At 41.0% G+C, this 18,490-nt stretch overlaps 1 protein-coding gene across 11 annotated transcripts in view; it reads right to left on the bottom strand.

The window, feature by feature from the left end:
• PTPN5 (protein tyrosine phosphatase non-receptor type 5) overlaps window positions 1–18,490 on the bottom strand; it is a 73,976-nt gene that overhangs the window by 26,553 nt on the left and 28,933 nt on the right. For 9 of the 11 annotated variants that reach the window (XM_040068154.2, XM_040068156.2, XM_040068155.2 and 6 more), the window contains 3 exons: window positions 5,354–5,520; window positions 4,309–4,428; window positions 2,337–2,420 (listed from right to left, as the gene is read on the bottom strand). In XM_040068154.2, coding sequence (XP_039924088.1) covers window positions 2,337–2,420; window positions 4,309–4,428; window positions 5,354–5,520 — 371 coding nt within the window. Of the gene's footprint in view, window positions 1–2,336; window positions 2,421–4,308; window positions 4,429–5,353; window positions 5,535–16,892; window positions 17,312–18,490 lie in introns of those variants that run through there. The other 2 variants (XM_040068165.2, XM_040068164.2) reach the window with 2 other exon arrangements.

Raw genomic sequence — 18,490 nt, 5'->3', positions numbered from 1 at the left:
AGAAACTCTGTCTGGTTCAATCACCATTTTCAATGTTCTGACAATGACTATGTTATACCTTATTCCACAAATACTGATAAAAGCAGACGTTTTCAAATTTGCAAATTGCAAAGCAGCATGGCCTCAGACACCTGAGAGGAAGGTGGCAGGTAGGCAGGAAGGGACAGGGCTCATGTGCTCTCTCTAAACAGTCTCTACTTCCTAATGTCCATTTTAGAGAGAACATACTGGACAAGATGGACCATTGGTCAGAACTCACAGGATGCTACTTATACTCTGTGGCCCAGTGGCTTATCCAGAGAGCAGGGTGACACAAAGTGACATTTGTGCCTCTACTCCAGCTACAAAATTCTTAGCACAGACCACAGGAATACAAACCAGTGCAAACTCGCCAACATAGAAGCTGTTAGAAAATGGTCTTCTATACATAAATTTTAACAAACACAAAAATGGGCCAAGTCTACCTTAATCTATAGTGGTATTCATGTTCACTTGCAAGGAGTCCACATGCAAAGCTGTCCAAAGAGAGATCAGAATTTTTGGCCATGGAGAGCTTTCACTTAACTTTACCTTCTGTGCTAAGAACAGGTCAGTAATAAATGTCTTTGTCCACTGTGAAATAGCTGAATATGCAAAAAATCACACCCCTGCTATTCAGATTTTGAGCCCAGAATGTTTTGCTGCAAATTTATCTGGAACTCATACAGTTCTTGACAATTCTTAGGTGTCTTCTTTTTTCTTTAATATTTGAAATTACAGAATTACCAAAAATTTATTTTTGAAGGAAAAAATTAATCTGGATAAGATACAGCAGCATCAAAAAAACCCAGAAAACTGCATACACCTCGCTAACTTCCTTGCCTACCTCAATGATCACAGTAATGGAGGCATTCACTATAATTACTTTACCTTGTGACTGGTTTTTGGAAAGTCCATTTTCCTGACACATTAAATAGAAGATTTTGCTACAGTGCTGCCTCTGAGTGAACTTAACCGTGGCATATAATATGACATTACTTCCTAGCAGGAAGTGTGGCCAGCAAATCAAAGGAGGTATTCCCCTCTCCTTGGCACTGATGGAGCTGCACCTTGAATGCTGTCAACAAATTTATTTTCCTCAGTCTAAGACAGATATGGAAAAACTGGAGTGATCCCAATAGAGGGTTTCAAGGGAGGTTATGGGTCTAGAGTACAGGAAAAAGGTGGAGGGAATTGGGCTTGTTCAGCCTGCTAAAGAGGAAGGTGCAGTGATCTAAGAGTGGTCTACAACTACTTGAAGGGCTGCTCCAGAGACATAACCAGACACTTCTTGATATGTCAGCTGATACCACAAGGGACAATGGCCACAAGCCTGCAGAAATTCAGCTCAGACATTTACATTTGTTAAATTCAGATGGAGCACTAGGAAAAAACTCTTCCCCAAGAGTGCCACACAGTTGTGGGCACAGGCACACAGACAGATGATAAACCTTCCTTCCCTGAAGGTTTTCAAAACTTGTGTGGAAAAATGCATGGCTGACTTTACAAAGTGTTGGCAACAGACCTGCTCCAAGCAGGATATTAGACTAGCTATCTCTGCCCACCTACAGTCCCATGATTTTGGGATGTATTTCATTATCCTGTCCACCACTCAAACAGCATGTGCGTAGCACATCTTCAACTTCCTGAGCTACGTGGGGTGCGCTTTTGGAAGGACAGGAGGTGATGGTCCGCCTGCATGTTCAGTAGTCTATTCTAAAAGAACAGCATAGAGGGGTTTGAGAAGGCATGTCCAGTTAGAGCTCCCTGAACAAGACAGTTCTCCATAGCTCTCTGCATCTACCGCACAACTTTGTGACAATCATACAATCCATGGAGAAACACAACACACTGCTGCTCCCCAACAGATGACAGATAACTAGATTAATTGTAGTCATGCCACTTAAGCTTGTTCTCCAGCTGGGGTCTTGGCCTACTTCTAACAGGACTTCACATTCAGAAGAACAGTGGCACTCTGGAACAGCTCCTTCTGCCATTGAAATCAATAGATGGTGGTCCTGTTAATGGACCACATCCCTTCTACTTCAGTGCAAATAGTATGCCCATCTGTGGATGGAAAAAATAAAAACCATTTTTATATACCATTCCACTTCAGCGCAATCCCCAATTCATCAAGAAATTGAGTAAGGCTAATTCCTGTACATAAAGCAAGCAGATAATTATACAGAAACAGCCCCCAAAATCATGCTTTACAATCAACTTGGGCATAACACCATCAACTTTCATTAAATAAAGATGTCTTGTAAAAACTCACTGAAAAATGGCATGAATATATTTTGTGCTGTATCATAACTTACCAGAGATCCTACAAATAGCAGTCCTAGAGAAGCCAAAGACAGCAGGATGTATGATACCACAACACTCCCAACTGTAGTCAGGCTCTGTGGAACAACAGAATAGACAATGATTCATGAAGTATTTAGGGGCACAGGACAGTGCCTGCATGCATGTTCCTGGCCAAGTGTTTATTATTTCCCATTAAGATTTACTGATATCATGCTCACCTTTGGAAAAGCTGCCATCACCACCACCAAAAAAAAAAAACCAAAAAAAAAAAAACAAAAAACCAAAAACCACAAACAAACAAACAAACAAAAAAAACCACCAAAACAAAACACCAGGCTTTGGAGAAGACTGAAACTGAAACCGTCTCTAAGCCCAGCATCTCAGAAGGTCTAAACCCCAGATTTCACAGTGAAAGCAAACATTTCTACTTCTTACCCTCAAGCTTTGCTAAAGCCGAGATCTGAATCCACAATCCAATTTTGCAGACTGGACCAATGCTTCATTGCTACAGTCAGTGTGATTTTATACTGTGGCAAAGGGCTTTAAACAAAGTTTAGTACTGTTCCTGGGTTTAGGGATCCTTAAGTAGAATCCAGCCACAGAGGAGTTTTCTATGTTTTCTACACATTCAGTGAAACACCATCAGGTTAATTCACACCACTGGCAGTGGAATTACTTCTGACGTTATTTTATAGTAGTTTGTAGTTCAGCTTGTTCTCTGTAGTAGGTGCCAAATTCAGTTCTAATGGGCTTCAGTGAGCAAGGAATTTTACTCTCTTTTTCTCCTACTAGTACAGCTAATGAGAAATTTGGAGTTAAGAGCTTCCATTTGCTTAACATCAGAAGATTTCTTTGCCTATACTGTTTTCAAGTGTAAATTTGCACAATACATAGTGCTATAATAAACAGTCCTCAAAGATATGTATGAACATCTGCGCAGAGTCACGCTTGGGGTGTTCTTGTAGTGCATTCTAGGAATGTTTCCCTCATGAAAGACAATTATTGCAAGTCAAAATTATACAAATCAGTGATTTTGTGTAAGGAACGATTTGTTAATGATCGAGCCATTGCAAATAAGATACAGGCAACAGTCTGAAGAGCTCTATGCATAATAAAGACAACTGCAAAGAGGCAAAGAAAAAGTGCTTTTTTCAAAAAACCCCAAAAGAGCAGGTGACATACAGCTCACAAACACTGAGAAAACAGAAACCAGTCTCCAACATACTTCAATCACGAGAGGCATTGAATCAGATTTTCTATTGGCACTGCAAAGCCTCTGCCTCAAAGATTATATACCATGGATCTATGCATTCTGATAGCAAACATATTTCATCAGATTTTTGAAAGTAGCTGTTCACAACTTAATTAACGTTTTGTCCACTAGAAAAATCTGCACTGGGTATAATTACCAGTAATTTATCAGATGAATCATTCTGGTATACATGTCATCACGTCATGGTGAGAAACTAAGCCATTTTACTGGGGTAGCTCTGTAGACATAATTGAATCTGCGCACCTAGTACCCATGAAATACACTTCCTGCACACAGATGTGTTGTAAAACACTCAACAAAAAACTATTTTTGAGACTATGGTGTGATTTGCATCTTTTATATGGGTTGATCAATTCTTCCAGAATTTAAGCTTCTATTCATCCTAAGAAATGAAGTTCCAGCTCTCCCTTTACTGTGGGCTAAACCTTAATGAGATGACTTCTTATTGCTTTGTCTCATTTGCAATAATTTGTACATAACAACAACAACAAAAAAACCAACCCAAAATACTGTGCTGACTTAACATCATAGCCAAAAATTCAGTGCAATATCTCAAAGATAAAATATTCATCTGTTTTCAGAAAACTCTTCTACCATTTCAGGACGTACTCATGAAATACATGCATATTACACTTATCTGAAGAAATATTAGAAGCCACTCAAGGCAACTGACATCCACTACGTAACCAGAGAGGAGCACAGGGACTTACCTCCCCTTGGTCTGAGAAAACTTGTTTAAATGGGGCAAGCAAGTAAGAGAGCAGGTCGAAGGCATTCTGAGCTGCTGGGATGGTCCCATAAGTGCTGTACCATAGCATCATGCAGAGAATCTGTGCAATCAATCAGAAGAGAAGTAATTAGCATCTCTCATTATACACACATTCATTTTCATTTCCAGACTGCATAATTAACTAATTTAGTTAGCACTGATTTAATGTTGATTATCGCTTTTGCTTTAAGAAGTCAGGTATTTTCTAGGCTGTAGCTTAACAGGAATAAAAAGACTGAAGGCTCCAAGCTCAGCCACTATTAATTAGATGTGCATCACTGAGTTATACAGGCTCCCTTCAACCCTCCTTAGAAGAAGGGCTGCCCAGAAACAGCAAGGGGAGCAACACTGAAAGAGCAACAGGTTCCTCTGCCTTATGAACTTTCAGGATTACTATTTTTAGATCAAAACTGGTAATTCCATGAATTTAGAATGTTAATAAAATATTCTTAAGGCCTCTCTCAAAGCTCCCACAAATGGCCATGTTTCACATAAGCATCATTATAAACACACACACAAACATACACACATGGAAACTTTTCATTTAAACCACTTAAGGGTGTTGCACACACCACAGTTAACATAAAATACAAAAGCAATGACTTTATATTCAACACACTCACAGAGAGGTATAACCTCATCCCCAGCTGTGAAGGGCACACCACGGCTTTAAAGAATACACCTCCCTCTCCACTTGTTAACAACATGGGTCTTTACCCCAGATATATCAGCTACAGAAAATGGATTTGGTGGGATATTGGTCATTTGGCAAAGGAGCCATTTGCAGAGCAGCAGGAAACGGGATGGGAGTCTGCGACATCAAAAGGTAAGGGTTGATCTCAAGGCAAAGCTGTGAGAGGTGACTGCAGAAATGAGGACTGCACCTCTTCCCACTGCTACATCTACAGTGAATGAGGAAACCTCCCAAGCCAGCACCACCTAAAAGAAGGGTCCCAGCATTCCAAAGCTATCGCAAGCTGCCTTACCAGTATCTGTGAGAGGACAAACAGATACATGCTGTCCCCGGGTATTAATCCATTCCACCGGGGAGGCCAACTGAGCGCTGCTGTTTTCTGGGAGGCTTTCAAGGACTGCTCCTTCTTGTTCAGCTCTCCTTGCCGTCCTTCAGCTTCATCCACTGACTCCATAACAGCTGGATGGGAACAACTTTCACGTGAAAACGACATGTGCAGGGGATGAATGGGATGTGACCCTGCAGGCACCGCGGGGGCTGCAGGGCTATTGTTTTCCTGGAGACAATGGTTACCCCTCAGTTCCACCTCAGCAAGCGCAGCTCAGGATTGTGAGCGTCACACTCTATTAGTGCAGCTTTATTCACCTGCTTTCATCAGAAAAAAGTGAGTGTGGGCGGATAAATTATTTTCCCTTTCTTTGTGGAGGTGCAGATTCTGGGCTTTGTTGTTAACAAATTTTCATTTACATTGCTGCACTTTTTCATTTTTCTCTTTCTAAAAGGAGCTACCTGTGCTATTGCCTAGCTACACACTTCCCAGCTACATAATGGAAGAAAACCCATTTTGCCCCTTCCTGTCTCAATGTCTCTATTTCTTTTATTTGTCTATACCGATTATAAATTTCTGAGGTAGAGACTGTTTCATGTTATGTGTCTGAAGAGTGCTCGGGGACTCTGGGTTTTGGCTGAGTGTCCTAAGGCACTAATAAAATACACTTTATTCCAATAATCTACGTCTTGGATGAATTCATACTCAAGAGCTATTTAATAATGTTGCAATGCTGTTCTGTTCAGTGGAAATAAGCACTGGTGTGCCTATTCCCTCAGTAACAGTATTTTGAACAGAGGCTGTGTAGATATAAATTCATTTACAAGTGAGGAGGAGTGAAAGATCAGAATCATTGGGTGTAAGTATTACTGACTTACAGCTTTGTACATGAGGAATGCCCCAAGGCTGCCCTGTGTACAACACTGTAGACTTAAGTCTAAACCAGCCTCCTGTGTCCCAGGGGAAGGTCACACCATCGGTCCTTACGTGGATTATTGCGGTCAGGTTTCTATAAAATGTTCCTCTCAGCAAACATTTCTCTAAATGTCTCACGATAATAACTCTAAGTCAGATAAGCACCCATTAACCAGCCACAGCTCTAATCAGGCAAATGAAATACATCTTCTGTATCAGCTGAGGATCTGGTCATAGCGAGCATTCATCTTTTAATCCTGTGGGGGTTTTTTTTGTTTGTTTTGTTTTAATGGCAGACATCATGGGAAATCTACCTCTCAGTCCTTAAAGTTGAAAAGTTTCAAGCTTCTAAACAGTTTCATGTTGCACTAGATTTGAACAAGAATTGAAAGGAAAATAGTTGTTAATGACTGCAATTTTTTCCTGCTATGTTTGTGGGATGTTTATGTTCTGTGTTTCGAAACAGGAATTTGAAATCTAGCAGGGACAGAATCTTCATGTCAGAAACTATTTTTGTCATCCTCACAGAAAGACATGCACCTGTGGCTGAGAGCTAAAGCTTCAAAAATATCTATTTTCCTATAGTTTATTATTGTTTGCTCCTAAAGTCCTTCCATTTTTCACTAAACATACTTTAAGCTCTACTTTTCCTTTATCTTCATTAAACAATGCACCTCTGTCCCTAAGAATTATTAATGAACATATTTACTGTTTTTCCAAGTTCCAATGATTTCCTGCCTTGCATATTCCTCCCCAAATCAAGATAAAATATACCATGCAAAACTAAAACAACATTGGGAAAACAACCAGACCAAAGAATGCACGGAGACAAGGAATGCAGATTTCATGTTCGGCTTTCAGCTGGTTTTTATAAGTCATAATATTTCATATTTCAGAACTTTTTTTTTCCCAACTGACCGAAGGTGCAGCCTTATGTAGCAGGTAAACAGCATTTTTTTGTTTCATACTTTCAACAGCCTGAGATTTTACAAGGCCATTTCTGGTTGGAAACAAACTCCTGACTAAAATACAATGATGGGAAGGCCACTAACTGCATCTTCTGGAACAAAGATGTCAAAGTTAGGGCAATCCTCTGTGGGGATCTGTGCCTCTCCACAGCCCAGAAGTCCAACTCCTGAAATTCCAGTGTTGTCTAGTAACACCTGTACAACTGTAATGGTCACATTCTCCTTCTTACAACTGCCCTATATGAAGGACAATAGAACATTCTTACTTTCAGTTATTTTCACTGCATAAGGTAGAGACTTGGACCGTGTACCTGGGAGCCCAGGACTCCAACTCTGCTGAATTGAGGTATTTTCACTAGCACAGCAGAAAGCAAAAGGTGCAAGAACTAAAATAATGAAGAACTGTCTGAATCCATACATATAAATAATCAGACATGTCTTGGACATACAAAGAGAAGGTCTAGTGTTAACTCAAGTCCACTCAAAAATTTTCTCCTACAAATCCCAAAAGATAAGATTCTAACAAATACTATGATGCCCACCTCGGGTTCTGTATTGGTTTAACTATGCCAGCTTTAACCAATACTTCAATTAGTACTCACAGGTCATCTTGCTGTCCTATATTCCTGCGTTGTTTGCCCTAATGGGCCAAGGATTCTTTCAGTTGCTAATGAGGTACTGAGTGAAACACCAGTGAAGCTTTCTTGTGTCAAGGTGAATGTGAAGGTCTTGGGAAAGCTGGCAAGGAAGACTGCATCTAGGAATGAACTGAGCTTTTCCCCTGCTAGTGATTTGACTGACAGTGAAATGTAACATCCATGTGATAGCTTTTTCATTTCCTGCATCACAGAGATGGGGATTCAAGTTCAATGAGTACTTCTGCTCTGGCACAAGATTATACTTGCTAGGGAAAAAAAAAAAAACAAACAATAACTTTTGGCAGAAGAATTAAAAGGTCTCTGATATCTGTAGCAGCCATATGGTTTGTGAAAGCAAGTTGAAATTTCAAAACAGTACCATAAACTTAAACTCATCCTTGCTGTTGAGGGAAAAGCATTTTCTGGATTGTGACAGTGATCCATTCATCCTATATTCTTTCCTTAAGCAGTACCACCAAAACAAGCTGCCAAAAATACATGGCATAGCACCGCATATTATCATATTATGGAATAATATATATATAGGGAAACATCTTTCTTCACTCAGGATGTAAAAAATGGCTTCTGTAACTCTGGCAATGCCCATTTTAGCCCCCTTGTATCTCTCTAGCTTTTTTTTTTTTTCCCCCTGATTTCATACGTGGGTGCATAACAGGCTGAAGAATGAAAAACACCTATACAACTCTCAGAAAAACAAGTGCTTAGAGTACTAGTCTTAGCTGAAACACTAAAAGGCACTGTAGCAATAATAAGCAAGTCAACAAAGCCTTACAGTAACAAACATGCCACGATACCATCAAATCCTGCTGTGGGTAAGGCATTAGCAGCTCTGTAACTCAACTGATTCATACTTGAAGCCTTCAGAGAAAAACAAACCAAAAAACAACCCCTCAGAACCTCACATCCTGGTTGTATTTCCCAATGAAATTAACATTTTAAAAGGAACTTGTGTCCTCTCTTGTGCATGGGTGCTAATGCTCAAGGAATTGGCACAGTTCCCTTGGCAGACTTAAATTAACAATGTATTGTTGAGAGAAAGACTTTTTCCTCAACAAAACTGTTTTTATAACAGAAAGAAAATGCACCCCAGCAATGAAAAGACAGTGCTCATACAACTGAATTAGACATTCATGTACATCCATCACACTGTCCATGTGGGAATTATGCTTCTGGGTTGGATGGTACTGCCTATTCACTGGGAAATACAAGTTTTGTTAATGGTGGATTCTACCTTCCAGGCACACAAGACAGGAAGGCAAAAGGGGCCTCACCTGTTCCGCCAAGTCTCACGCTGCAGCAGCTAACACACCACAGCAGCTAACACACCACAGCAGCTTGGCTGCATAGCCTCTAATCGTTTTAGGTGTATTGAGGTACCTGCCCACAGTTTCATGATGGCCAAGTGTGGTAAGAATTTGTAGGAATTGACCACAGAGTGGAAGCACGACAAAGTATGAACATGTCAGCAATATCTTACATCCATCAAGATTGCCAGCACTGCAGACCAGAATCATAAGTCCATTCGTGGCTTCTGCATCTTCAGATGTCCAAATGCAACTGCCTGCTGAAATCTCTGCCTCTAATTTCCATCTAACTGCTAGGGAGAACTGCTGTTGATGAAAGAACAGTAGATGAAAGTACACTGTGGAGATGGGTCTCAGTCCACCGCTGAAAGGAATTTTAACGTGCACCTCAGCTGCACACAGGATATAGCCCTTGGCATCATAGTTCACCAATCTGGTCAAGACCTTGTTAAATACACACATCATAAGACATCCTGATGGCAGGCAAGTCCAGGTGCTAGAAAGACACATCAAAGCTGAACAAGCTGCCTCAGAGTGCACATGAACAAGAGCTTGTGCTAGAGGGTAAAAACCTGTCTATCAAAAAAACTGAGCTTTCGGAGAAAGGTATTGGCTAAGAAAACAATCTCTATTTTGGTTGCCACTGCAGTATGATAACGATGGAAACTGAATAATTAGCTTTCTTTTGCACTGCAGTGTTATGGAGGGGCTATGGGGACCTCTCATACTTGCATAGCAAACACAACTTGTGTATTTACGTTCTTCACTCTGCAGGAAAACAACTAGTGGGTCACTGTTTTATAATTCTGAAACTTCTACAGAACTTCTTTATGAACAACAACCTAATTTATTAAGTATTAAACATGACAGAAGCTGCATCATCACTGTTTACAGACAGATAAAATTCACCACCAAGGAAGGAAAATCTGTTTCTTCTTGATTCTGTCCGCACTCCTGACTCCTCTGCTAAGGTATCTTGAAAACTTACACTAAATATAATGATCTGTGTTGAAAACCGGGGAAGCTAGCTTTCCCAATATTTTTTTTTACCTTTCTGATCATGTCAACTGCTACTCTGCTTAACACCTGACTTGATCTGTTTACAAGAGTTCAATACGTTTATGTTTTCCAAATGGCTGAGTAAAACACTACTCAAGAGGAGAGTATCTAGGCCCCAAAAGTATCCAGACTAAAAGCTGCAAAGAAAAACATCCCCAAATGCATCCCACAGCTACCCACCACTGTCTGACTGGAGATAGAGGAGATTTACAACAATGTAATCTCCTCAGTGTCTCCATTCTGGATAAGGTCCAAGTTTTAGCTGCCAAGAGCTTGTGGCTGGTAGATCTTGCATTTGTAATGCAAAACCACATTGAGAGCTACTTCAGAAAGTATCAGACAGCTTAATTCAAACACAAGCAACAAGCCAGGCAGATCCATGGATCCCACTACGTTTGCTACTAAATGATGCAAGGCACCAAAGCAACCCTGGTATCACTTTGGTATCTAACTGGAAGCCAGTTAGATCGATCCTGTGGTCCTTTGTAGGACTGCAGACTTTAAACTCTTCCCTGTAACAGAACTCATGAAGAAATAAACCTGACATAGCATCAAATTAAATAAGAGATCCAAGAAACTGGAACTACCCTCTCTGACACATTGCAGAGGAATGGAAGACTCTTCACCCAGACTGAGCTACACACCAGCAACACAGGTGTCAGTCTCCTATGTTACTTAATCTGAGATGAATTTCAGCTTACAATTTGTAATACTTTTAGCTTGCACTAAGTGTATCTGCCCTGGACTGTAAGAACAAGGTGAGCCAGGCTACAGGTATTCATAGCTGTGCAGTGAACAACTGAAATTTTGAACATTCAGTGATTCTATCTGGGAAAGCTGAATATTTTTGCTAAAAAGATCACACTGAAAATATTTGTATTTCATTCACACTGATTCATGGGTTGATACGCCCATCAAGAGGAACTCAGCTTCTCAACAGCTCCCCAGTGACAGTTTCAGGCTCTCTGAAGATTCAAGAGAACACCACCCCACAGCTTGCTTTTTTTGTGCGTGTGTGTAGGGGAAATTCAGCGACAATGACGCACATTACAGCCTTAAAACTGAGCTTTTAGTATGTACAACCAGTGATATAAAATGTCTACCTGCTGTTGATTAATCTATACAGAAAAATCTACCTCAGTCCTCTGTTCTGACAGACAAACACAGAATTGGTAATAAAATACCACCAACTTTCTCATCAATACAAAACTGCTTAGATAAACACTGTGATACCTCCTCCCTAATAGTGAGTGAGGTTAATTTATCCTTGTGTGACAGATAACCCACAATTATAAACTTTCCTTTGCATGTACTTGTCTATGAGGAGCAGGTAGCATGGGGAAAGCCAGAAGCCTCTTTCTGAGGAAGGCAAGCATTCTTGGTGGAGTTTCTTGACAGTCCAGAGGAAAAGGGGTGTCACTCACTTGCCAGGAAAAGTACCATAGACTTGCACTTCCCAAGCTCAGTTGGTGGAGTCTGGCTGCTGCTTATGCCAAACTCCGATTACCAAAAGGGAAAGAAAAGAAGAGGGAAAGTCATGCAGAAAATCTGTGAGCGAGTCACGCAGATAACCAAGGTTTTACGTATTTCCAGCCCTCTGCTTCACCCCTTTCACTGGCAACATTTCTAACAAACTTGAAGAAGAAACTTTTCTCTCTACTTGAGGTAAGTCCTGCTGAAAAGAATATGCAGCCCCTTTCCCATGCTGGGGGGCTGCGCATCTCCATCCATCAAGTGCCTCTTCTCATTTCTGAGGGAACAGCAACCTGATGCCAGGGTGTGCAAGGAGAATAGCTGCCTTTCCGCTCAGGAGCTCCCTGCTGAACTGCTGAGTCACATGTTTTCACTGCACTGAGTTCACACTGCTCCCACTCAGTCCACCTACCACTTCATCTGGGACGGGTGGGAGGAGAGAAAGAGAAGTGAAGACAAAAAATGTTCATGTTCACCCAGGACCATTATTATGATACCACAGGGTCACGTATAAAAGCAAGCCTGCAAGCTGCTAGAGGGAGATGAGAAGAGAAATATCAGACTGCAAGAAAAACTGCCTCCCCCTCTTCTTCAACAGGAGGAGACCGGCCATCAAACAGGCTGCAAACCTCATCTGATTCTCAATTGGTGATCAATGTTATGTGCTTGCTGATATGTGCTGTGAATTTCAGGGTACAGACAAGTCTCTTTGCTCTGATTTAGAAGAGCTTTCAAGTTGCTGTGATTTTTTCAACAGTCCAACAGCTACTGTGTCATAATTGTCTAGCTACCACAAGGAAGTGCCACAATGATAAGTGAAAATATCATCTGGATAGATTCCAGTTCCTAAGGGCATCTTCAGCTGAGTTGCTGCACTGGAAATGTCCACCAGCTCCAACTTCCAACATTAAATAAGACGAAGAGAAAATCCTAGCCATTTTATGGCAGGTTCCATAAAACTTAAGTGTAACAGGAGCCAACATCTTCTACTACCTGTTAAATTCTTGTACAGAAAAGGGACGCTACCATCAACGGTGGGAAACATGTTTATGATGGTTAGAGAACGTCCAGATTACCCTCAGGTTGGGCTGTATACATGGAAATAAACATTTTATTAAATTACCAAGGCAGTATTTTTTCTGTGATTAGAATTCTGGACAGTACATTTTCTAAGTCATGAAAAAAGAAAATGCCCAGAAGTTTTCTAATTTATTGCATCCATTTCTGAAAAACCACCTCTGAAACTAACTTTAAACTATATGAGGACAACTGTGATTAATTTCCAGACTAATGCTTAACTCACTGCTACTGTTAGCAGAGAAACTGAGGGGCTGTTAGGAGCCAAATAAGGATATTTTTTATTAAACAAAATTAATGATTCAAAAAATAAGCCTGTTTTTTCCCTGTGAGAAAGAATCTGTTCTTAGTTAATGTTCTGTCTTACATTTTAGTGATTCTAGTGCAACTCTCTGTAAATGTGCTTGTGTTCTATAGATCTGAAATGCAAAGACAAAATCCAGTCTCAGGGGGTTAAATGACATAGCATTAAAATGCCTTTCTATACCACTTCCACTGCTCACCCCACAGAGTGGTTCCCTGTGGTGTTGCTCAAGAAATAGTTCATGAAAAAATGATAACTGCAGAGGAAAAGAAATATGGCAAAGAGAAAAGCAAAACTCACAATCTTCTCAAAGTCCCCTGCTTCCATACAGTCATTTTTGTTCCGAATAATCAAAAGAATTTGCAAAACACAACTTTAAAATATGGTATGCTGGCCTACGAAGTCATCCCTGGAGGGGGAAAGATGCAGCCTAATACCAGAAATTTTGTTTTACTGAAGGGTGAGTCTGGGGGACTTCATTTGATCTGTCACCAAACCCTTCCCCTCTGGAAGAAACCAAACGTTCCAGACAGCAATTGTCTCATACCTAGGGTCTTACACACTGGTACTGACTTCTTTATAATATACCTAACCCACCTAGTAAGAGAGAAGGTAATTTACCTGATCCTTTCACCAAGCTTCTAGTCCATAACAGCTCATACGAAACAGAGCTGCGAGGAAAAAGCAGCTCAGGATACCTCAAGCTGACATCATTCTGAATTAGGTGTGAGCCTCACTTAAATGGGAGGAGTAAGAAAAAAAATCCTTGGGCTCTCATCTCTGGAAAGACAGCAAAGAAGAACTGCTAGGAGCCACAAGAAGCAGTAAGGGACTGTCATATAAAGAAACCACATGGGAAGTACATGGGAGCTGCTGTAGGGTCTGACTGCCAGGGTCCTACACTCATTGCAATCTACTGTGTCTCTACTAATAATGGGGAAGCTGCTCTTAATTCCCAGTGCAAGACTAGTTATGCCCTTGTCCACACCTAAATCATACTCCCACTGCTAAGTCTAATACACAAGTGGTTTATTCTTAATGGCTCTCCTAATGCTTATAGGTCCTAACCACAAGGTATGTTAGGCAGTGTCCTTTTCTCTTTTGCCCTGCAAAACATCAAGTTAAAGGACATGCCATCTCTCAGGGCAGCCAGAACCCTTAGAGCAGTGCTTGCTTCAAAACAAAATATTAAATATGGTGTTAATTTACAGCTCTTAAGTGAGTGCAGACCCTCAGAGGGCACAGACACTGAATATTAACTTACATTGCACCCACACATAATCAGCAACTGCCATTTTTCAATCAGGGCTCAATTCAAAGCTTCTTTTGTTTAATTTTGTCTTTTTTCCTTTTCTCTTAACCTTCTTACAGAAAGTCCATCTGATTACCACTGAATATTGGATGCATTTTTAGATTTTTTTTTTTTTTAATAAGGAATAGATTTCCTTGCTATGCTGTTTTCTTCACTGAAGATTTTCAAGTGCCTGGTGATAATTTTGGAGAGCTGCCTTGAGTTTTTGTAAACAGACTACAAGTTGATTTTCAGTGGAGCTAGTTGTCCCAAATTAATCCCAGGCGGCAAGCTCCCTTTAACACTGAAAATGGAAACCCACAAAGCAGCTCTGTAATTCCACAGTTAAAAAGATAAAGGCTTAGACTGCTCATGAATCCACAACTCATCCTTGCACAGGCAAACACAGACAAGGAGAACTGTCAGTGGCACAGCGATGAGTCAAAATGTACAGGCTTGAACTCTCTGAAACAGGATAACCAACTCTCCCTTTCCGAACCCTAATTATAATTTTTGTGCCTTTACACTTTAACTACAGGATATACTTAATTGTGCCTGAACTCATTATCAAAGAATAGCAATAATTTAGAACGAGACAAACAGTTTCTTCAATGCAAGAGTGACTCTGACCACTAAAACAAGCACATTCTTGTATCACACACTTTTGAAAGTATTTACTATTCATACTCCTATAATCTGAATTGGTGCTGCCACACTGCTATTGTTGGGGAAAAAAAAGACATCTTTCTTTTGTTAAATTAATAACTTCTACAGTCATAATGCTAATAACACTGTGTCTTTCTAACGTCTCCTCAGTGACTGTCCTGGCATTCTGTAGGTATTATATCTGCTTTCTGCTCTGGTGAATGAGAGGGTTTGCACCTTGAAACAGAGGTGTGATTTGCTGGCTTCCTGCCAGGTTCAAACTGGACGTTTTGATGCCATTCATTTGGAGATAGTCTGCTTTACTAAGTGACTCAAATCTTATGCCCTAGAGCCTTCACAAAAAAGCATTTAGGAAAGCCACTATCACCTTCATTCCATAGACATTCTCTTTCCTGAGCAAAGTAAATTATATCAAGACCAGTCTCAACAATCATCTTCAGCCACAAACCTGATACATGCCCCAAGGGTATTATGCAAAGTATAAGCATTTTACTTTCTTCCATGCATTTAAAAAGGCTATGGGTGCACTGCTTGGCTTCCTTAGAAAACAGTATCACTCAGACCCTCTAATTTAGGCTTTGAAGTAAACACTTGTAGAGATAAGGGTGTGGGCATCCACAAACAAATCAATTATTAGATAGAACACTATCTGTATTAGAGCCCTATTTCCATCCCAGGCTACACCATTATGGGCCCTAATGAAAACTCATCACAATTGAATATCACTGTTTCCAGTTTCATTGTTATTACTCTGCTACCTCTGTAACTGCAGTCCCTTCATGTTAGAGGCATGCTAAGATTACTAAAATGTCACAAGAGTAACAGCTTCAAGCTCTCCTTCTTCCTAGCTATCCACAGAGGAGCACAAAAATTGAACAATGCAAGTAGAAAGTGGTAACAGTCCTGTGTCTAGTCTATCTGGGTTCCTATTCTGTGCACATCAACACAGATACACAACCTTAAATAGTAAACTAAAAAGATGCAACAGCTTGCCTTCTCATCCTCTTCCCAGGGAGGAAACATGCACTGAGAAATGTTTTGTCTAGATAGATAAGCAGACATGCACAAGTTGTTACATCTCTCTGTTGGAGAAGGTGACATGAAAAAAGCATATGCTGGTGATGAGCTTTGCAATTATTCTGGGAGGATTTAGTACCACTTATCTGCAATTGTGAGCTTCACTCTACAAAACAACCCAAAGAAACAAACCTCTCCTGGACTCGCGTATCCCAAGGCTCCACTCTGCCTCACATCTGAGTTACTCTAGCAAGAGCCAGTAATCAACAGGCCACCAAGGTGGTAAGCAAACACCATTTGGGATCGTGCATAAGCAGAGTATTTCTACTTCTGGCTCCAGTCTGGGATCATGGATAGCCTAGGGATTTTCACTCTGTACTCCAGCAAACACTGCAGAAATGATGATCTGAGGTTGCAAGGACACAGGTGGCAGGTGTGTTGCTTCTGTGGGAGGCACACTTGCCAAGGAGGCACACTTTAAACCTCCCACTGTTTCAGGTACAAAAGGCACCATAGTATGTCCCATTCTGAGAATGAAAAGACAGGAATTTACCTTCTCAACTATGCAACACCCATCGGGACTATAAAAAACAGGTCTTGATTGGAGAATTTCTTTACAGAAGGTCCCAATTTCATAACATTTGTAATTCAGGTCACCAAAAAGGAACCAAACATATTCTTATGGACTTCTAGTTGCCCCAGTTTTGTCTACATGTTGAAACTTGCTGCATATATTACATATTTCAGATTATGAATAGTCAATTGCTTACCTTAGGATGCTCTTTCTGAAGTGTGAGTGACAGTATGTGTCAATGGGAAGCAAGATTTCATCCACAGAGCTGTATTTCTGCTATGCTATCCAGAACACTTCATCAGCATTAACAGGAGATGCCAAATGCCTCATACAAAGTCTCCTCCCACACTTGACTTCAATATGAAGAATGAAGTACTGAGAAATCTTGTCTCATTCTTAGCTTCTAAAGACCAGTGCAGCATTTCCAAACCATCCCACCTCTGTCTTCCTCCACATTACTTCAAGATTCTACTAAAACAATTTTTTTCGTTTGCACCTCTCATCTCCCAATGCCAATTATGTTTAACAAAACTGCTTGGTCCTTTCCTGAAGGGTTTGTGTAGCAAGGTTTTGGTAGCAGGGTGTGGGGGGCTACAAGGATGGCTTCTTTGAGAAGTTTCCCCATGTCTGACAATTCTAATGCCAGCCATGCTAAGGCCAAGCACACCAGATAGTAGGAATACCACTAGGATAATCTGTTTAAGATGGCGAATAAAGTTATGGCACAGAAGTAAATGCGGCCATGGTAGAAAGGCAGTAAGAGAATTTGTGAGAGGAGCAGCCCAGGTCAGTGCAGGAGGGGCAGGTGGTGCCAGAGCTGAGATTCCGCTGCAGCCTCTGGAGGAGCCCATGGCAGAGTAGGTAGATGCCCATAAGAGGGTTGTGACTCCATGGTAAGTCCATGCTGGAGCACGATACTGTCAGGGGGACCTGCAGACCCAGGGAGAGAGGAGCCCTTGCTGAAGCACCCTCTTCCTGAGGGACCACAGCTGGAAGGAACCGACGCTGGAACAGTTCATGAAGGACTGCAGCCCATGGGAAGGACTCACATTGGAGAAGTTAACAGAGGACTGCCTCCTGTGGGAGGGACCCCATGTTGGAGAAGAACAACTCTTTTTCCTGAGGAGGAAGCAGTGGCAGAAAGAACACGTGATGAACTGAGTGATAACCCCCATTCCCCATCTCCCTGAATCAGTAAGAGAGAGGAGATAGAGAAGCAGGAATGAAGTTAAGACCAAGGAGGGAAGGGTAAGAGGAAGCTGTTTTTAAGACTTGTTTTACTTCTCATTATCCTGCTCTGATTTTGATTGGCAATAAGTTCACCTAATTTCCCTGAGTCTTTCCTGTGACAGTAACTGGTGAGCGATCCCTCCCAGTCCATATCTCAACTCATCAGCCACTTGTTATATTTTCTCTTCCTTATCCAGTTCAGGGGTTGGGGGAGTGACAGAGTGGCTTTGGTGGGTTCCTAGCCTCCAGCAAAGGTCAAATCACCACAGTAGCATTAATTATGCTGGCAAAATCATAAAAAGAATGGGCAAGAGCTACATTTTATCCACAGCCCAGGTAGAAACCCTGTGATCTATTTCAGATATGCTGAGCAGAGGCACAAAAGACAAAAGTGTAAGCAGGGCAGTATCAAGTCCTATTTTTGAGGGATAAATGTAATATCATAGTTCATCCTTTCATCTCCACAGATCTTGAAATGATCTTATCAGCTGAACAGACAATAGCACCCCTAAATTCATATGTGCATCAAATAGGATGTAGCACTATGGTAGCATGTAAAAAAAA

This window comes from Hirundo rustica, chromosome 6 (assembly GCF_015227805.2).
Source record: "Hirundo rustica isolate bHirRus1 chromosome 6, bHirRus1.pri.v3, whole genome shotgun sequence".
NCBI classification, from domain to species: Eukaryota; Metazoa; Chordata; class Aves; order Passeriformes; family Hirundinidae; genus Hirundo; species Hirundo rustica.
Note: the sequence above shows the minus strand (reverse complement) of the source record. Positions and strands in the feature narration are given on the sequence as shown.